Source organism: Erythranthe guttata, chromosome 5 (assembly GCF_056151865.1).
Source record: "Erythranthe guttata isolate IM_541 chromosome 5, IM_541, whole genome shotgun sequence".
Taxonomy (NCBI): Eukaryota; Viridiplantae; Streptophyta; class Magnoliopsida; order Lamiales; family Phrymaceae; genus Erythranthe; species Erythranthe guttata.
The window spans coordinates 518,388-536,271 of NC_142537.1; the positions used below are offsets into that span (position 1 = coordinate 518,388).

Below are 17,884 nucleotides of genomic sequence, written 5' to 3' on the forward strand. Positions count from 1 at the left end.
ACATTTTCGAACGAAAAAAAAAAAGTTAACAGACGAAAGTTTCATTGAAATCAAAAGCATTCATTACGCAGAAATGAAATTCAACGTCTTCAATAGTTGATAACTTACATTTCCACTAACATAATAAACCAAATAATCAACTGGAAATTTAATTTTTTCTTCTTCAAGCCAAATATCGATACAATCGTCTATCCACATTGTCCCTCTCCAAGAAATCCCGTTCAATAAGGGACTCGATCCGTTTCTTGATCTCACTCGGATTAGCCAGAAATCGAGATTGCAATTGCTTCGTAACTTCAGCAATAATATTATTGTGATCCAAAACCCTCCTAGCTTTCATAATCCTAACCACCGCCGCCTCAATCTGTGGCTTTCTATCTTCCTCCACCCTCTGCCTCGTTTCTTGCTTTTCCGGCTCAGTTTCCTTTTGCGCAGCCACAGTTCCAATTTTAACCTTCCTAAGCTTACTCGTAAACTTATCATTAACCGAGAAAACATCATCTTCTCCAATATCTTTACTCATAGGCTCTTTTCTCAGCACGTTTTTCCCCTTTACGCAAGCTAAAGACTGAAGACACCTTTTTAAATCAGAAGATATAATCTCAGTAGCTTGCTCGATTTCCCTATAGCTAAGACAATCGGCATTGTTGAACAGCATTAGTACACACATTTGGTAAGTCGAGACATTCAGTTCGTATTTCTGACCATTGCCAAAGGTTGCCCTAAGATCGGCAGTTCCCATATTTGTCTGCCAAGATAATCTCCTACCTGTGTGGGTCCCTAGGTAGTAAGATCGGAACTTGTCACAAAGAGCCAACATTTCGGACGGCAAATTGCAAGTGATGCTCGATTGAGTTGGCCATGAGCCAGTAGTCAAAACCTGGACAACTAACGTGGGCCCGCTTGCCAGGTCACTACCGTGTGCTGAGTAGAACCCTTGCATTGTGTCTTGAGAGGTTTTCATGTCTGTAAACATGCCTTCTAACTTCGAAGTGAACTGGTACCCACATTCGGTTTTCAGTTTCACAATCAAACTTCTCTCAGCATCGTCCGACACTGTTTTTCCCGACAAGAGCCGCTTCGCCAGATGTTGTTTGTAGTATTTCTCGAACACGTCTTTCTCCTGTAGGTAACGGAACAGCATCATCACTTTATCGAGCATAGTTTCAATTTCCTCTTCTTTCACTCCCTTCAACCCTTTCCTCAGTTTATCGTCCACGAACAAAGATATGTACTCCGGCGAACGAGGATTCAAATTGATGAAATATTCGAAAGAAGAATTCAGTGCATTCTGGAAGGTCTTGTCGTTGTTAAATGACGAGGCTATTACCTTATCGTACTTGTCCTTTTTATCGAGCAGTGACTCCACAAACTCCACAGGATTCTTCGATTTCTCCGGATCTGTTACAAGCTGTTTGCCTGTGTCTCTGATGTGGGAAGTCATGACATCTCGAATTGTAGGAAGGCCAATAGGAACACGTTTGAATAAGGCGTACATCCTTCCCAAATCTTCCAACTTATCATCTAGAAGCATCTTCACCAATCCCGAATTCTCCATGTGAACAAGCCTAAGCATGTGATTGGCAACCATCTCTTTCTCCACAACATTAGTTATCTTCGCTTCACTCTTCGCATCCAAGTAATGCGATACCCTCTCTATTTCTTCATTCAGTCTCCTTTCGGCTTTCTTCAAGTAATCGCCACAGTCACTGCATTCGATAAATTCCTGAGACTCCGCTCTATAAAAATCAGCCGAAACTTCAAGAAATGGCTTCTCAAAATCGTCTTGATAAACCAAAGGTCCTAAATCCATAAGCATTTTGATTATATTTCTCATTAACCCTCTGTTGATAACTTCGCCTGTGCGCTCCCTAAGTATCAATTCAAGAACTGTGTTTAGAAGCCTCGTCTGGATTTTGTCGGAGTGAATTACGTTGTCTCTCCAAAGGTTTAGACCGAGCTCGTGAACAGGGGTTTTACGAGTGCTGGGAATGAAAGTTCTGTCCATGTACATCAGTATGTCACGAATCATTTGCAGTGCTTTATTGTGATCGCTCCATTTTGTATTAAGCTCCTCCAGGAATAAACCGCCATGGGCAGACTCTATACTTTTGGACATTGTTTGAAGATGCAACGTCATTGTTGACACTAAGCCTGAATATAGCTTCTCCCCAAACTTGTGTAGTACCATATTGTAAGCATTTCTGGGTTCATAAGGAAATTCCGAATCAGAAACAAAATCATTCATTGATGCAGACATGAGCAAGTTATGTGTGTGTGTGTGTGTGTGCGCGCGAGCATGAAGAAGAGAAAGACTTAAGTTCGTATCTCAATCCTACTGACTGAATATTAAAGAATACTAAACATAAAAAACAAATAGAGAAACGGAAATAATGCTACTTTGATAAAGCTACTTTGTCACAGCAATAACCTTTCAAATACAGCCACACTAACGAAGCTATAATTGTTCACACTAATTAACCTTGCAAATAGAGCTATATGGCTGTAGAATGCTAAACATCATATTTAGAATAATATCAATCTAATAAGCCAATATGAATCCATAGGAAAGTGAAAAGATTACGACCGTTCCTCTTGAGAAATCAAATATATTGACATAAAATTAACAGTAACAAATCTCAGAATCTAGTGTCACGCGGCAATATGAATCTTTCAGTCTAGAAAAGTTGCTTTCGTTATAAATCCAAGGAATTTGTGCCAGCCGAGTGTCAGCCAGCAATCTTCCTAAATTCAGGAAATCATTTTCATTACTTACAAACAAACGGATTACGAGTTCTAAACTTCTGCATCAAGAAGATGTTTATAAGTTAGTGAGACTACGATTGAAGAATGTTGGCAATCGATATGATTGAAAATGTAAACAAGTTCAGATAAACACCTGATTCCACTGGGCATATATTGCCAATCGATTTCTCCCGAATTCAAATTTCAAAATGACAAATACATTCATATTGAAAACGGAAAATGAAAAAAAATAAAACACATCAAATAGCTACACAAAACAACAAGCAGATAAAGTCAACTCAGTTACATATAGCAATCCAGGAGTTCAATTCCATAAATCATTACTAACATATCCGCAAACAAATAACTAGACGAAAAACACAAAGCGACGAGCACGATTAAATCAAATCAAGCCTGTAAACAACATCCAGCCTAATTACTTTCACCAATAACTCGGTATTACCAACAAATACACTAAATTAAACCAGGAAAATGAACTTTAAATTAAAAAATCGCAAAATTTGCAGAGAAACAAAAAACCTGTATAGTTCTTCAAAGCTGAGTCCACTAGCGTTGTGATTATAAATCTCATGAATCGCGTGCTCTAAGATCTTCCAGGTCTTTTCTGCATACTTCGGATCCACCACCACTTTGTGTTTAAACGCCTCAATCTGAAAATTCCTCTTCTTATGCCCGCTACTCATCCTTCTTCTTAAAATTACCCCCAAAATCGGAAAATAATTCTCAAAAATTCCGTTCGAAAAATCTCCGATTAATCGATTGGCGCACAAGCCTGATTGTTTTACTGATTTTCCTTTTCAAAACGGGAGAGAGAATATAGAGGACGATTGAGTCGTACGTTAAGCTAATCCGCCATTAGAGGGTTTTGATTTTGATTGAGAGAAGACAAGTATAAAAATAATTTTCTTTCACCTTTTTTACTGTTTATTATTTCCAAAAAAAAAATTCTTTTTCCGAAGCAGTGGTGTTTGTGTTTGAGAGAGGGATTTCCTTTTGGGAGGTGTTTGGAATGAATTGTTCAAGTTGTGTTTTATTGGGCCCAATTCTCAAATGATATGAAGGTAAAATTAAAGGAAAAACTACAGTTTTTACCCCTCAAGTTTACTTTAATTCCACATTTAGTGCCCTATGTTCACACAAAATATATTTGGTCCCTCATATTTCTAAAATTCAACATTTTTAATCATTTTCGTCAATTTTCCGTTAAAACTAACCGAATCAGACATGTTCCCATCACTACCGTAACTGAATTATTAATAGTAAATTGACGGAAATGGCCAAAAGTGTCAAATTATTGAAACATTAACGACCACATGTGAAATTATTCTAAACTTGAGGGTGAAAACTGTAAATTTCCCTAAAATAAAAATCATCTGTGTCTCTAGAAATTTCTGAAGGAACTCTATATTTATAAGTTATTTTCGTACCTTATTTCAACAAATCAAAGTGGCGCAGCGGAAGCGTGGTGGGCCCATAACCCACAGGTCCCAGGATCGAAACCTGGCTTTGATAAATTAAACCAAAAGCAAGCTTTCAATTTCCACTATTTTTTTGCACCTTTTTTTTCCAATTTTTATTTTTAATTAATACATCGTGTTTATAATTATAAATACCATTTCAATTTCCACTATATTTTTTGCACGTTTTTTTAACAATTTTTATTTTTAATTAATACATTGTGTTTATAATTATAAATACCACGATTTTGGACGAATTAATAAAAAAAAAATATGATAAATAAATGTACATCAAAAGTTTTAAATAATGGCATTTAATTATTATTTTTAGATGATTAATTGATTAATTCCTAGTAGATTTTTACTTAATACATTGTGTTTATAATTATAAATACCACGATTTTGGACGAATTAATTAAAAAAAATATGACTAATAAATGTACATCAAAAGTTTTAAATAATGGCAATTAGTTAATTTTTAGATGATTAATTGATTAATTCCTAGTAGTTAGGTGATGCTTGGGCCGGTCTCTTTGTAAGAGAAAGGGCCCGAATCCGCTTAATGAACTCCAATGGGCTAGCTAGGGTTTTGGCCCGTTAAAAAGAATATATAAAAGCCAACGAAAATTGACTGCCTCTCTGAAACCCTCGTCTTCCATTTCTACGGCGATCAGCAACAGATCGGCGGGAGTGAAGGTAGCGGCGGCAAAACACCATGGTGCACGTCTGTGTTTATCGCAACTGTAAGCTCGCGTTTCTTCATACAATTACCAATACCTAAATGTATTCGTTATAGAATAATCGATCTGCCCTCTGATTTTTTATTTTTTTTGATTCGTAGTAATTTGTTAATGTTGTTGTTTTTCGCACTTCTCGCCACTATTTCGTAGCTGTATATTCTGAAAAATCATGTATTTTCTCCTGATTTGAGATTTTATTTTTTATTAATTGAATATATATATATTTTATATGGAGTGATCTTTCAGGCTTCAGCTGATTCCTGCGTATTGCTTTCAATTTGCCCTAGATATGATTTTTTTAGGTTAAGTCGTTTCGATTTTGTTTCATTAGCGGATAACATAGTGTATGGTGGATACAATAGCACAGTTATTGGAATATAACACTGTCAAATGTTGACTGCCGTTACAAAGATTATTTTTTGATCTGAATTATTATTTGTTGGAGCACTCTCTTTAAATTTCTAGTTTGTGTATAGTTTATGTTCGTAGTTTGTTTTCTATGTGGAATAAAATGGAGGAAGTTTAATATGCAGAGTGTTTTTATAATGCCATACATTTGAATTGATGCCTTAAATAAAATAATTATTATATTATATGAAACAACTAATGAGCTATTACAAAGTGTTATTAACACGTGCTTCCTGCAGATGGCAAGACTTTTAAGAAGCCACGACGCCCTTACGAGAAGGAGCGTCTTGATGCTGAGTTGAAGCTCGTTGGAGAATACGGTTTGAGGTGTAAGAGAGAGCTGTGGAGGGTTCAGTACGCACTGAGCCGTATCAGAAACAACGCAAGGATGCTTTTGACTCTTGATGAGAAGGACCCGAAACGTATTTTTGAGGGTGAAGCTCTTCTAAGGAGGATGAATAGGTATGGTTTGCTGGACGAGAGCCAAAGCAAGCTCGATTACGTCTTGGCACTCACTGTCGAGAATTTCCTCGAGCGTCGCCTCCAAACCCTTGTTTTCAAGGCGGGTATGGCTAAGTCTATTCACCATGCCAGAGTTCTCATCAGGCAGAAGCATATCAGGTATATAATTTGTCAACCTGTTTGTTCAGCTCTACATAGATGATGTAGTATATCAGTGTTTTTTAATCGGATATCAGTGTGTTTAATTGGATGATGTAGTATTTCGCTTGCTTGTCTATAGTATCATTTGATGATGGGTATTTTGCGTAATCATGAGTTAGAACTTGGTGTTTCCACTTTTGATTTGATGGGAATATAGTACTTGTCGAGGACTTCTTACTTTTATGTGTGCACTTCCAGTAAGCTTCTAACTTTTATGAATGCCGACTTTCAGTCTGCAAGATGAATGCCGAATTTCTTGTGAAATTAGATTGTTGTGACAACAGATAAAAATCTAAGTATCTTCTTGAAGAAATTTTAATCGAAACCGACTTTTGTAGTTATTATCTGTTAGTTATTTTAGTTCTTCCTTAAATTCATTTTTTCTGTGCTTTATTCGTAAATTTCTTTTGATTTATCGATCAGTAGCAAAAGCTATGTTGTAGATAAACTGCTGCTTGAAATATGTATGGAGTCTTGTTCATAGACTGATGTCGTTTGCAACTCTAGGGTTGGGAGGCAGGTTGTGAATGTGCCGTCATTTATGGTGAGAATGGACTCGCAGAAGCACATTGACTTCTCTCTGACGAGCCCATTCGGAGGTGGCCGCCCAGGTAGGGTGAAGAGAAGGAACCAGAAATCAGCTTCCAAGAAGGCGTCTGGCGGTGATGGAGACGAAGATGATGAAGAATGAGCGAGTGAGGTGTAAGTGTTTGATTTATTTTTACTTGTTTAATTTTACTACTTTCGAGAAGCAGCATTATTTTCTCATTCCATTTCATCTGCTGCTTATGTAGCGACTGTATCTTGTTTTGAAACTATCGGTGCTTTTTTTATTCTTAGATAATTTATGGATTATGATGAATTCTTGTGCTCTGTTTTTTTTTATGTGTTGTTTTTGTTGAGAGACTTGTATTGAAGTTAGAGTTTTTTGCATGTTATTACAGTTTATTAAATTTGATTTTTATTATGCTTAGTATATATTAAGGTTCTAAAAGGCGGTTATCGGGTATGTGGCGGTTTGGGACCGCCACCCGATAAATTGGCGCGGCGGTGATTTATCGGAGATAAATCGGAAATATATCGGTTTTTAAATTTAGTGTAATATATTTCTAAAAAATTATTTGTAAATACTCAAAATGTATACAAAAGAATATTTAAACATAATTCTATCCTATCATTCATATGTTATTATATAATTACTCAATAAATAACAAAACTTTAAAAATAATAAGATCATAATATAATAAAAGATTCTTACGAAATATAAATACTACGCAAGTCTTTCGCATCAATAATTAATATAAACACAACAAAGCATAAATTGTGGGGTAGTACTTGGTTTGGTTTTGGAAGTTGAAAAAATTGGAGAAAAGCAAAAAATCAAAACATATTTTCATTTTAATTTTAATTAAAAAAAAAAAATCGATTTGTTGACCGATATATCGGTTTGACCCGCCAAAAACCGCCTCGCCGTAAAAAACCGATATTCCAAACCGCCTCTACAAAATCGTAAAGGTTTATAACCGATACCGATATGGCGGCCGATATATCAACCGCCACGACCGATATTTAGAACACTGGTATATATAAGTATTGGGTTTTGAGAAATAAAATATAAGCTCAGTTCTTTACCTAATATTAATTGATATTTGTATAGCTATATAGCATAGAAACTTCAACTACTTAATGTTTCTGAGTTTCGGACATAATTTGTGGCCGACACTTGAGGAAACCTGTCAAAACACATTAAAAACAAAACACGCGCTACTCTATAAACACAAACTGCAAAAAACTAACTACATTGTAAAACACACACTTCACCGAAAATACACATTTGGAAGAAAAACTAAAAACGAAAAATGCACTACACTATAAATACACACTTTAAAAAAACACACTAAAAACAAAACACCCACTTTACCGCAAACACGCACTAGTTAAAAATACACACTACACCGTAAATGCACACTAAAAACAATACACGCAACACTAAAAACAATACACGCATCTACACCGTAAACACACACTAAAAACAAAACACGCACTACATCTAAAACACACACTTCACCGAAAACAAAACACACACTAAAAACAAAACACACACTACACCAAAAACACACAATTCACCTAAAACAAAACCCACTTTAGATGATTTAATAATCAATTGTAAATTAATAGTTTGATAGTAAGATAAGTTTTGAATATGTTCGTATGAAAATATTAACAAAAAACATTATATGTAATAAAATCTTATATATATATTGCATACTTAGAAATATATCCTTATATTTTTAATATCTACACGTTTCTTCGAGTAACTTTTTTCATTTAATATTCTAAATTTAGTTATGCAGAATATTCATTAAACAGAAAATAAAAGAATATATAATAATACCAAAATTAGCCCAAGTAAGACGGGCTTTTCAAACGGATTCAAGTCATTAAAAATGGGCCGGGATACCTTAGGCCGAAAGTGGGAATAAGACAATTTATATTCAATTTAAAAAAAAAATTAGAAAAAAATAACCAAACACAACCTAATGTTCACGCAAATTGAAATTTGGGTACAAGTAGAAAAAGAAGATAAGGAGTGCCGACACTGATTCCAAATCAAAGGAATACTTGAATATTAAACCTCCACGTTATATCTCTACCTCACACCACTATTCTATTTCACACGAGGCCAAAACTATTTTTGAAATCAAGAGATTTTGATGTCTCGTTATCCGAGTCTGATTGACAGCGTTCTTGTAGGTCGAGTTTGTTGCACGTAACTTATGCGTAACTCTTGGTTAATATAATTCTCATATAGTTTGCAAACTCTAAAGCATGAGAATCAATATTTTACCAAATGGATTTATATGATTGACTGACTTGTTCTCCGTAAATAAAAGAAAACAGATAGTTTGGAAACTTTTGCAGATTATTTTCATGAGATGGCCTATAGAATAAGATAGCCTTGAAATATTTTACACACATTTATATATTTATGTGTGTGGCTTAGTGTATTATCTGATGAATTTCACCGGGTGTAGGGCTAAAAAAAATCAATTAAAATTGAGGTAATTGAAAAAAATAAAATATATTTCACTAAAATTGTGAATACTTGTACAAGTTGTCCACCATATGCTGCAAAATATATTAGCCAGCCATTGGATTGGAGTTAGATAAGATGAGAGTGATATCTCTGCAGGAAACAATAGCACGGCAGGGTGGAAAAATTAAATTATTATTATATATACATATGTATTCATCATTCATGTCAATTTTGTTAGGTCTAATTAATTATAATCTCTTTTGAAGTAGATTTTGCAAATATGAACTAAAAGTCAAGTAATTCAAACTTAAAGGACTAGAAATATAATTTTCTTTTTGTTTTTCCAACCGCAATGAATGTATCCAACAAGTGGTGGGGATAACTCAATTATGATTTGGGATCACAACCATTAATTTCATGGACCCCCTCTTATTGTTTTACATCCATGCCATGAAAAATATTTAGCAATTTGCTTTCATACTTCTAAATTATTGATACCCCCATCTCTCTCATCATTCTCTCTCCTCTTTCTTCATTTATTATGTTCTAGAACGGTTACATGCCCGCGTGGGTAGCTCAACCAGCTCCGACAATTATAAGTTGGTGCAAGGTTCTAGAATCGAGTACTAGCAGCCGCAGTGCGACGAATATCTCAGTTGATTTCGATGGTGATAAGTTGGTACAGGATACTAAGATCGAGTAATGACAGTTGCACTTCAATGAGTAATGACTACCCGAACGGAGTAACCATGACTTACATTCATTCACCAAACATGCCGGGCCAGAGAATACGGGCCTGTGGCCTGTGGGTGAGGGTCTTTAAATAATTATGTATATAATTATAATCAAAGATATTATATAATTAAATAAAAAACAATTAACAAATTATTGAAATTTTAAAATAAAAAATAATTTGAAAGAAGAAATGTTTTAGACAACAAATAATATATTCAATTATAAATTATTGAATAAGACATGGCAGACAGAAGCCCATTTCTACGTACATAATCAAAAGGGACCACGGCCAAATTCGGGTCGGGCCCAGCATGCTTTTTTCCAATTGTACTCTAATTTCTGTTTGGGCCCGATTTACTTTATGGCAGAGGAACCTCGCCCTACAGTTGGTTAGTTGCGAATATAATAATCAATCTACTATTAAGGTGGTGTTTGCAAATGATTATTTAAAAGCAGAAGTTAGTGATTGTGATTTAAGTTAGTTTTAAGTGCTTATTTCTAAAAGTTGGGGGTGTTTGCAAATATTTCGGAAAATGAACTAAAATTGAAAAAGCAGGGTTAGGAGTGCTTTTAAAAAAATAGCTTAAAGCAGATTATTTTAAGAGAAGCAAAAGCAAAAGTTGATTTCGCAAACACCTAAAAACAGATTATGAGCAAAAAAAACCGCATAATCACTTTCAAAAAGCATTAGCAAACACCACCTAATTATTAAATTACAAATATAAGTTACTATTTATTTGTTTTTTGGCATTTTTTTCTATAGTTTAATTTAATAATGTTGTCCCCCTTGTTATAAAGTATTGTGTATTTCAAAATTGGGAAAATATTATGGGTTTTTATTATATATTATCTTTGTTTTTTTTTCCTCAAAGGAATTGCAGAGGTGGCCCACTTTATACTCCCACTACTATTATTTGCTATCTTGTTTGCACATTAACATCATAAGATTTTATAAGTTATAAAATTTGCTTTTACATCCTTCATCTTTTGAAAAAAATCATACACTTTCAGTAAAATAAAATAAGATGTGCACGAGTTAACCTAACGCAGTAGAACCTCGATAAAGTAATTACCTCGCCTAAATAACAGTTTTTTTCTGATCTCGAATCAGTAAAAACCTACTAAATTATTAGATCGATAACTTAATATTTTGACTAATTAATAGACATTTGTTAGTTTCAACTGTATAAATTTATAGAGGTTTAACTCTATTATCATCGATATAGGGGTATTTTCATCAATATGCTATACTTATGGGGTTAAACATGAATATACAACACTTTCGGGCAAGTGAGTAAATATCATAAATTTTTTTTTTAGCCAACCATATAGTTACATTGAACCTACACTCTCGTATAATAACTTGCAAATCATACGATGGACGTAAACCATACTATGATAATTATGTGTGAAAAACTCGACCTAGCGACCGTTGTCGAGGAAATTCGATCATTAATCACTTGATACAGACTCACTTGGTCCAACCGGCAGACTCGATTTGCATAAAAACGAAGATATGTTTCGGTTGTAAATTTGACTAGGATTATAACCGCAAAAGTGGAAACTCCATAAAGTTGATTTTATGTTTATATTTAAATATTTTAAAATATACCACCATCCTCAAACATAATCACACTTCCTCAATTATGAAAGAAAAATAATTAATATATATAATTAAATAATTAAATATACTTTTTTAATTAGGATACGCATCATGACAGATATGATCACAGTAATATCAGCAAGGACAGACATAATCAACTACAGGTCAGCCTCACCTTTATTGCTCTCTATCTATCTTTTCTTTTTTTTCTTTTCTTTTTAGATTCTTTCTCTAAATTTTGTTGCTTTTAATAATGAATATATACCAATATTCTATTAATTGGAAAAGATAAAGGGAAAAAAAAAAGAATTAAAAAAAACCCGGTCCAATTCTATTATTTGTTGCTTTATAATAATGAATATATACGAATTCTATAAATTGGTAAAGAGAAAAGAACGAAGAATAAAATAAAGAAAAAAAGACCGGTTCAAATACCCCTTTTGCCCATTGTAACCAATCTTTTTAAATAAATATTTTATTTCATAAAATTTATTATGAGTCCAACTCCAATAAAATTCAAATCCGGTCCGAAATATATGGTCCAACGGTTGAAGCAAATGAGTTTGTGTCAATTAATATAAGCCTGAATTATATTACGCGACAGTCGCTAAATCGAGCTTATTAAACATGGTTAGCCTAGTGTGGTTTACGTTTCTTGTATGATTTACAAGTTGCATATGTTACGTTGATAAAATTCACAACGAAATATAATTTACCACGAATAATCGAAATGATGTAAATGTGCATATATTCATATCTTACAAGGGTAAAATGGGAATAAAAATAAATAAATTAACCAAGAATAAATTTTTACTATAAAGCCAAAAAAAAAGTTGATGCGTACACTTTAATATTTGCATCCAAAGAAGGCACTTACTTTGCTTCAAAAAGGCAAATCATAATCCCACAAGCTATTAATTAGAGAAAAAATAGAAATTAAATTTTGTTTTAATTAATTTGCAAGAAATGTCATAAAGACAATGACTGCTTAAATTGTCTGATTAATCCTTCCACCAATTTTATAATATTGGATATTTATATGATAAACTTAGTTTTTAAGAAATGTTTATCGTGCACCCCATCTTATTTCTTTCAATGAGTAATTTTTCAATAATTAATAAAAAAAAAGTTATTTCAAAGTGAAAATATGAGAAGACCACAATAAATTAGAAAAAAAAAAGATCTTTAATCCCTATTCTAAATATTAGGTTAGGTTTCTGTGGATTATTCGATGTAGGGGTGGTAAACGAGCCGAGCCGACTCGTAAGCTCGACGAGCCGGCTCGTAAAAAGCTCGAACTCGGACTCGAGGTTTTCGAGCTCGAGCTCGCGAGCTCGAGCTTCCTGGCGAGCCGAGCTCGAGCCGGATTTTAGTTGTTCATTATTATAAAATATTATAGAAATAAATACAAATATTAAAAAAATACATAATCACAATTTAGTTTTTATTTTGTATTTTTTAAAAATAATTTTTAATATTAAAAAAATAATTAAAAAATATTTAAAAAAAAAAAAAAAAAGAAATTGGGCTCGAGCTCGAGCTCGACAAAATTAACACGAGCTCGAGCTCGAGCCAAAAAAAGAAGAACTCGACGAGCTCGAGCTCGACAAAATAGACTCGAGCTCGAGCTCGAGCCAGCCAAAAGAGGCGAGCTCGGCTCGTTCACACCCCTAATTCGATGTACTTATATGGTACACATATAATTTCTTTATATGTTACTAGGGCTGGGATTGTATCGGGTGAGACGATTATCGATCAATTACCTACCCATTCAACCATCCGATTTTCCTGAATAATAAAATTATTACCGGCCCGCTCATTATGGGTCGGATAATAGTTGACAACCAACTTTATCGGGTAAACAATTGGTGGATTGATGATATAATCGACCATCTATTTATTCAAAAGAAATTACAATAATAAAATATTTTTATAATTAAAAAAATCGATTGACCGATATTAACTTACCAGCTGACTTTTGAGTAAACTCAAAATGACCGGCCGACCCATTTATTTATGGGCCATGTAGTATTACCGGTCCAACAAAAAAATTATGGCATAATGTCCAATTCATATAATCTAAATTGTTCTTTTTTCCTAAAAAAATTTATTAATGAATCTTATATTTTGATTTTTTGAATTATAAAAAAGGTAAGTTATTGGCGCGTGACAGTGACAGCACGCCAAGGCCACAAAACAATTTAACTTATTGTCCTATCTTTTTTCGTTTTGCTTTAGCTAAATTTATAATAATTCAAATTTAAAAAGTGACCAAGTTGATGGAGTAACGAGACAAATTTTAACGATTCGAATCATTTGCCGATATCGTATATTGGTTTACCTAATAATATTTACGATAATATGATTTGCAATGTATTATACGATACCATGAACATGTTTAACAAATGCTTATCTTTTTTCCAAGTCCCTACATCATTAAAATATTCTAATCTGAAAAGAATGGGGAACATATGCAATTCCACGAAAGAAGAGGGGGACCAAAATGAAAACCACCAAATCCGCATCCATTTTTTTTTTCTGAATCACCCCAACTCTTTCCGTGTTCTCTTTACAACCCCTGAATTTTGCTAATCGTTTCAAAACACCCCCCACAAAAGGGGCAAAAAGACTACATAAAAAGTTCGGATTGCAGCATAGTATAGTAGTTAGCTGCAACATCTTCCATTTCCCAAATTCCGTGATCGGAAAAACCAAACGGAAAATTTTCCGAGTAATTGATTTCAACGACGCTGTTGTAATTATCCTCCGTGGTCGGAATCCCGAGCTCGTCGTCGGAGGCCTCGAGGAGATGCCTCATCACCGACTTCACGCCGTCGTCTTCGTCGGCGTAGTCGCCGGAACTTGGGCTGCACGCGGCGGCGGTTTGTTGGCTGTGGTCCTCATCTTCCGCCGCAGCTTCGAACGGCGGGAAGTCGACGTCGTAGGATGCGGCGGTGGCGGTGGTGGTGGAGGAGATTTCCTGCTCGAGGGTTGTGAAAATGGCGGAGAGGTCCTGGGTTGGTTCTTCATCCTGATCTACTTCTTCTTCGTCGAGAAGAGAGAGAATGTTGTTGAACGGCTTTTGGCGCTTCGAGTTTGAGTTGGAATCGTCGAACTCGGGGGTTTCCGAGTCGTGGGATTCTTCTCTGAGGCGTTTCTGTTGGGTTTCCGCCATTGGAGAAACAGAGGAATTGCAGATTAGGGTTTTTTGTTGTGGTGTAGAGAGAGAAAGAAGGAAGAAGATGATGAGGAGAGAGAAGGGGGGTTGGAAAGGTTTATATAGACATGGGAAGCTGCGGAAGTCCGGTCAAAATAAGTATTGACTGTGGCGAATAATTTAATTTAATTAATACTCTTTTCTTTTTTTATTTTTATTTTTATTTATTTTTTCGAGTATCTGTTCGTGTGTGTGTGTGTGTGAGAGAGAGAGAGGAGATACTTTGATGAAATAATTTTAAATAATTTGAATAATAAATAGGGGGAAAAGCTAAAGGCTTGGCGTTAGTGTGCTCTTTACTTTATTTTATTGTTGAGCTGACTAGTCTTTTTAAAATAAATAAAGTGTAAATTGCAATTAAACCCCTACGATTTGAGTTTTGCGTCATGACCTCCTTATATGTTCAATATAACTACATGAATTCTTGTAGTTTGAACTTTGTCCACACGACCCCTTATAATTTTAATATAAGCACATAGACACCCTATAATTTTTAACTCGGTAACTAATCATGCTCATTAGAAGGAGGACATTTTTGAAAGTACAAGGGAATTATATATTTAAATACAAGAGGGTCGTGTGCTATATCGAAAGTACAAGGGGGCGATGTGCAAAAGTTCAAACCGCAGGGAGGGTTAAGTGCTATTTACCCATAAATAAATAAAAATACTTAATATATGTTAGCATATGTAACATGGGGCTATGAGATAGTTACACCTGGTAAAAACACCGGATAATTTTGCATCATAAATCTATACAAATAAACACTCAGTATAGACACATATGCATCAATCTGTGTATTATTGCGTGTAGATCAATAGTTGAGGATCAACCGGTGCATTTTTACATAGTGTAACATGTACAACACATGTAAGAAAGACAAGGGAAATGTGATATAGCTCTCAACTTATAGTGTGTCCCCATTTTAAGACTTGAATTTCCTTAGGTATAAATTCTAAATATAGACTAAAAGTGTGAGGAATAACTTTATTTTGTCAAACACTTTTTACTCCTCTACTTTTTTATTAGTCATTTCATTCAAGATTAATCTACACACCCAATAAAATTTTATTTTAACAAAAAAATCTTAAATTACCCTTTATTGTATGCATAATGGTGATTGCAGATATTTATTTCAATTAAAAAAAATTATAATTGCATACTTATATATTTCTTTTTTGAAATAAAAATAAAAGAGATATAACATAAACTAAATGGAATAATAGATTTATTAAAGTCTACATCACGAATTGAATACAAAGACAGTAGAGGAGTTGATTTATCAATCGACGGCCACGATGATTTTGGTTTAATCTGTGGTCTGGATCATGTCTCTTTCTTCATTAGATTCATTTGGGGAAATGGGAAAAAGAATCCTATGGGAAGGACTATTTTTTCATAATTTGCATTCATCTCCCTCATCCTTGGCCATTTTACACATTACCACCTTATCTTTTAACCTTTCATAAATGAGACCCCTAATTAGCGAGACAAACTATATTTGACTTATCTTCATTAGACTCTTCAAATTTGATAATTAATTGGACAATTATTGAAAGATAAAAGTCCTTGTTTAAGCCACATGGTTGTTTACATGCCATTCGTTATTTTATTTATATAAATATACATATATTGCAATTGACTTCAAATATTAAAATAGTATCTTATACTTATTTACACGTATGTCAGATATATATAAGTTTACCTGTTTTTTAATTTACAATAGGAGTGTTTGTTTTTCAAAAGGGAACACAAACTTTTGTTTATTGGCTTAAAATGAAATTAACACAACTTTAAAGTTAGATTGGATCTTGATACACATTGCAAGTTTATTGGATTAAATTAAACCATGGTATTGATCTATTGACAAAAAGAGCTTATAAGACGTTAAAAAGAGATTATAAGTTTTTTACGAGCTTATAAGCTCTTTCAAAGTGTTTGGTGTTTTTTTTCTTAAGTATCTTAAAAGCTCAATAAATAAGTTGCTCGAGAGTAAATAAAATATTTTTCAAAATATATATCTACTCCACTTTTTATTTAAGGTCTTATAATGAGAAAAAACAACTTATAAGCTTTGTCCAAGCACTTCAAAAATCAATTCTGAAAATAAGACGTAATAACTTATCAGTTGTTTACAGTAAGCTACCCAAAGATCCTTAGTCTTATACTTGGTCTAACTTGTGAATTATAAAAAAAAAAAAACAATAAGAAATACAATATGAGATAAGATTTAATTAAAAATGTAATACAATTGTTAATAATGATAAAAATACTACGTACAACCTAATAAGTTAAGTATTGTACTTAAGAAGATGTAATTTGACTACATCGATAAGGTTTCCAATGTCGAACCTGCAAACAAGCCCAATTGATGAACGTAGTAATTAATATATTATTGCACGTTCTTTGATAATTCAATAAACCTATGTGCACTATTCTATTATTATTATTTTTATTTTTTTATTTGGATGCATCTTCCAACGAAAAAATGCCCAATAAAAACGGATCTAAATTTCAAGTGTCGACATGTGTATTACTCCCTTCGTTCACAATTAATTGTCGTTTTCAAGCTTTGGACAAGTATTAAAAATCTCAATGAACGTGTCTTAATTTTAAGAGAACCACATTGAAAGGACTAAAACAACCTTGATCATCTAATAATATGATCAAATATAGCTAATACTTAGAGTTGAATTAATAAGACTTAATACAATATAGTGAAAATCTAAAATAATAGATAATATGAATTGATCATCTAATAATATGATCAAATATAGCTAATACTTAGAGTTGAATTAATAAGATTTAATACAGTATACTGAAAATCTAAAATAACAGATAATATGAAAACGATTTTTTTTTTTTTTTTAAATAAACAGTTATTAACTTATTATTGATCATAGGGAGTATTTCATAAGGTGTTATCGAGAATACCTTATACATATATACGTTGGAACTACGATTAGATCTAGACTCAATTAATCTAACCACATAATTAGCTTATTATAACATAATTTGTTAGCCCTATTAAGTTTTGATTAGGCATTAAGATATGATTTATATATTATAAAATGACACGTTCAACGAACTTAATTGTCTTTGAACCTTGCACGCCCATGTCGACACACAACGTTTGCAGGCTCCCAAAGTGCAATCGTTGTTTTGTTTAAGATAATTAAATTAAAATTGTTTAATGTAATTAATTGCATAATCCTTGCATCCAAAGTGAAAAAAGAATCATCTTCCTAGTTGGATATA

General features: G+C 33.4%; 3 protein-coding genes and 1 non-coding gene across 4 annotated transcripts; 2 read left to right on the forward strand and 2 right to left on the reverse strand.

The window, feature by feature from the left end:
* Window positions 1–25: 25 nt before the first annotated feature.
* LOC105974697 (cullin-3A-like) lies at window positions 26–3,807 on the reverse strand. The gene is made up of 2 exons (XM_012999830.2): window positions 3,286–3,807; window positions 26–2,204 (listed from the first exon to the last, which is right to left on the reverse strand). Exons 1-2 carry the CDS (start codon window positions 3,447–3,449, stop codon window positions 164–166), a joined length of 2,205 nt encoding a protein of 734 aa, XP_012855284.2. The 5' UTR covers window positions 3,450–3,807; the 3' UTR covers window positions 26–163.
* A 399-nt stretch (window positions 3,808–4,206) lies between these two features.
* Window positions 4,207–4,278, forward strand: TRNAM-CAU (transfer RNA methionine (anticodon CAU)). Its single transcript has one exon. It is a non-coding gene; the product is annotated as a tRNA-Met (tRNA).
* A 530-nt stretch (window positions 4,279–4,808) lies between these two features.
* On the forward strand, window positions 4,809–6,972 carry LOC105974746 (small ribosomal subunit protein uS4y). Its single transcript, XM_012999892.2, has 3 exons — window positions 4,809–4,966; window positions 5,611–5,992; window positions 6,542–6,972. The coding sequence occupies exons 1-3, from the start codon at window positions 4,939–4,941 to the stop codon at window positions 6,723–6,725; spliced, it is 594 nt and encodes a 197-aa protein (XP_012855346.1). The 5' UTR covers window positions 4,809–4,938; the 3' UTR covers window positions 6,726–6,972.
* A 6,834-nt stretch (window positions 6,973–13,806) lies between these two features.
* Window positions 13,807–14,986, reverse strand: LOC105974803 (uncharacterized). Its single transcript, XM_012999962.2, has one exon. It carries the CDS (start codon window positions 14,582–14,584, stop codon window positions 14,039–14,041), a length of 546 nt encoding a protein of 181 aa, XP_012855416.2. The 5' UTR covers window positions 14,585–14,986; the 3' UTR covers window positions 13,807–14,038.
* Between the last annotated feature and the right edge of the window lie 2,898 nt (window positions 14,987–17,884).